Source organism: Sinocyclocheilus grahami, unplaced genomic scaffold, assembly GCF_001515645.1.
Source record: "Sinocyclocheilus grahami isolate Dianchi unplaced genomic scaffold, SAMN03320097.WGS_v1.1 scaffold109.1, whole genome shotgun sequence".
NCBI classification, from domain to species: Eukaryota; Metazoa; Chordata; class Actinopteri; order Cypriniformes; family Cyprinidae; genus Sinocyclocheilus; species Sinocyclocheilus grahami.
This window is the reverse complement of record NW_015505288.1, coordinates 375,126-378,641: the sequence shown is the minus strand read 5'-3', so window position 1 is coordinate 378,641 and position 3,516 is coordinate 375,126. Positions and strand designations below refer to the sequence as shown.

General features: G+C 37.8%; 1 protein-coding gene across 1 annotated transcript in view; it reads right to left on the bottom strand.

Annotated features, from left to right (window-relative positions):
- Window positions 1-2,440: 2,440 nt before the first annotated feature.
- The window catches only part of LOC107588919 (homeobox protein Hox-B4-like), a 4,417-nt gene continuing 3,341 nt past the window's right edge, over window positions 2,441-3,516 (bottom strand). Inside the window, exons 6-8 of the mRNA XM_016277171.1 lie at window positions 3,260-3,368; window positions 2,783-2,890; window positions 2,441-2,679 (exon numbers count right to left, since the gene is read on the bottom strand). Of these exons, the coding sequence (XP_016132657.1) occupies window positions 2,611-2,679; window positions 2,783-2,890; window positions 3,260-3,368 (286 nt within the window). The 3' untranslated portion in view covers window positions 2,441-2,610. The remainder of the gene's footprint in view (window positions 2,680-2,782; window positions 2,891-3,259; window positions 3,369-3,516) is intronic.

The following is a 3,516-nucleotide window of genomic DNA, read 5'->3' as shown; positions in this document are numbered from 1 at the left end:
GAAAGGAAAACTTGAAATCGCATCATATGACCCCTTTAAGCAGTTGTACAGAAGCATATATTGTGAACAAATACCATTCAAATCTTATTGTAAATTATTATCACAGCCTGCATAGAACAGTACCTGCCAGAAAAAAACTGGCTCCGTCTGACCCGAGGCAACTCGAAGACGAAGCAGGAAAATTTAACTAACTTGCCACCACCTACACCGTTGTACAGAAGCGCATATTGTGAACACATTTTGTTCAAATCATATCTTAACCTGATATCGTTACACATAAAAAAAAAAACTTACCCTGTGATCACGGATGGACTAAACGGGCACCGCCTGAGCCAACTCGAAGTCCATGTCTGTATACAAAACCACAAAAAATATTATTGTAATTTATTATACAAAGAATAGCACCTACCTGAGCGATTATGTTAACGTTAAGATACACTGTCGGAAAAAAACAGGCGCCGTCTGACCTGAGGCAACTCGGGGAAAATTGAACTCACTTGAAGCCACCTAACGATACGTTGTAAAGAAGTGCATATTGTGAAAAAAATTCATTCAAATCATATCTTAAATTGATACACAAAGAACCACCATTTACCGGAGTGATAACAATGATGGACTAACGTTGAACGGGCACCGCCTGAGGCAACTCTAAAACGAAAGGATATACGGTGTACAAAAGCACATATTTTGCACAAACATAATTCAAGTCTTATGGTAAATATTGTATATAGAACAGCACCTACCGGAGCGATTACACTGTCGGTCAGAAAAAAAATGGCCGCCGTCTGACCTGAGGCAACTCATAAAACCAGGCGGGAAAATTTACTAACTTGCCGCCACCTATGTTGTACAGAAGCGCATATTGTGAACAAATTTAATTTAAATCATATCGTGAATTGAAACACACAGAACGACACTTATCACGATCACAATGACGGAATAAACGGGCGCCGCTTGAGGCAACTCGAAAATGAAGTGGGAGAAAAGAAAATGGCATCGTATATATATATATATATATAAAAAAAGTGATCGAACTGCGCATGCTCATCAGCCTTTGTGGGCAATACTTACAACAAACTTAAAGTTGTTAGTTGTTCCAACTTTAAATATTAATTTGGTCAAACAAATTGGTAAATTTCTATTTTACTTACTTTTATGTGTTATCTCAACTTTTTTCATGTTAAATAGTTGAATAATCTTGTAATACAAAATGTAAGTTGGATTTTTTACAGTGCATGTACCACTCCATTCAACCCGAGTCTCTGTTTCCCTGCAGCTGCAATTTACCCTCGTGATTGTCACCATGAAGGGCAAGTCGTTTCCCCAACTACATTTCAGACCTCTTGAAAAGCACACCATGTATCCACCAGTCATAAGGGGCCCAGATTATCTTCCAAAGACTCCCCCTTGACTCTAGTCTGCAAACTGTTTCCCTGATTTGCCTGGTACCAGACTGTCTTTCAAATCTGAAACTACAGCAGCCCTGAGGTATGTGGTAACCAAGAACAGCAAACCTTCTCCAGTTATAAACAAACACGCTGAATTAAAAAGACCTCACCAGATTTCATGCAGATTTTCAATCAGGTTCTTCCTGGATTCTGGTGGTGAAGGCCCACTGATGCCAGTCCCTCTCTTTCCTGAATGATGCAGGGTAGAAGAGTCGACCGACATCCCTGGGTCCAGACGAAACAATCACGGAATCTCATCATTGCCAGAGATGTAGTGGGAAAATGTTTTGAACTCTGAATGTGAGGCAATAACTCGGAGAGTATTGTAGATTAAGAAAATAGAAGGTTTATTCTTGCAAGAAGGTCAGACAAGCATACAGAGCATCTGAGGAGTGTGTGACAAAGAGGACCACTTCGAGCAAGTGACGCAATGCTAGATTTCTCCAAATCTGTTCAGATAAAGAAAAAAAACTAATCTACTGTACATCTTGGATGGCCTTAGGGTGAGTCAATTTTCAGTAAATGTTCATAGTTGGGTGAACTATTTCTTTAATTGCACACATTTTCTGCAGTCTGTGATGAAAAATTATCTTTTTCACAGTAGATTATTGTATTAAAACATTCGTTGCACTTTTTTATACATTGGGTTGCAGCATAAATAGATTTGCAGAGTCTGATGTCACTTGACCCCTTCATTCAAACATTTTCCCCACAAAGTAATTCCCACGAACAATATCACAAACATAAATGTGCAGTACATGCAATAAATATTTTATCTGAAAAGTGCAATAAGAGATAAATTGTACAAAATGTTTTTGGCAGATAAACCATTACTAGTCATTTTAAAGGCATGATCAACAGCTGAGATGCATCAGATAGCATATGAAAATGCATTACCTCTTAAAATATCTCATAATCAGATAATCAAGCATTTTAAGTTGCCTTAAAAGCATTGCAATAATAAAAAAAAAACATATACACATTATATTTTACATACATTTGGTAAAATACATCAATATCACATTCTCAATATACCATTTCTTTGACTGATTTCTCAATAGTTTATGTCCTTGTGGTTCAGAATCTTCTTCCCAAGCATTTTTTAAGATGTTGTCCAGAAAAACACCTGAGAACTGTGTTGTCATCTTTTTGAAAATGAGGTCTAAAAACTGTCCCTATATGATGCTAGAATTGCACACTGAATGTTCATCTCATCAGTCTGGTTGAGATTCTGTGGTTCATAGAAATAAAGGATTGCAGTTAAACATTGACATGTGTGTGAATACATTTATTGGGGAAAAGTTCTTTGATTTGTGTACATGTACATGACTTACAGTTATATCGTCCAGGTAGTAGCAGTGGCGCAGGTTGAGGTGGCCAATGAAGTTGCGGCTGTAGTACTGTGGATCACCATGGGGCGTCTGCACACACACTGGACACACCTAGAGGGCGCCAGAGAGCACACAAACAATCTTAATGGTTTTTCTGTTTCTGATACTATGGCAGTCAGCAATACTGAGTCATTTAAACTGAAGTGTGTAATTTGGGGATGTTAAAATACAAGTAAGCCATTTATAGGTTGATCCCCCCCCCTGAAAAGTGTAGCACTGTGACTTTTAGAGCTATCAAAACATTGCTGTGTATGTATGAGCATCACAACCAACCATTTTGCAACATAGGTTCCAATAGTGTGAATTTGAGGTGGGACAATCTGCTTTTTCAAACCAATAATAGATTGTGCTGTAAGTTTAATTGAACACATGATTAATTATTAGAATCACTCGACGTGATGTACATGAATGGTGACTGACCACTCGTTTGCTGTCATTGGCATGATGTTCATTGCAGTGATCACGTAGATCGAGCTCATCCAGTCCATTCTCCTGGCAGTACGGACACACAAAAGTCCTCACAGTTAAACTGAAAAGAAAGAAAAATCTGGAAAATTAGTGCATGCCAAAGACAGTATTTTTAAATGTGTTTTTAGCAAAATACTTAAGTCTGCTAAAAATAATAATAAATCATCATTTTGGGTTCCCCAAATAATCTGAAGAACCCTTTTTTCACT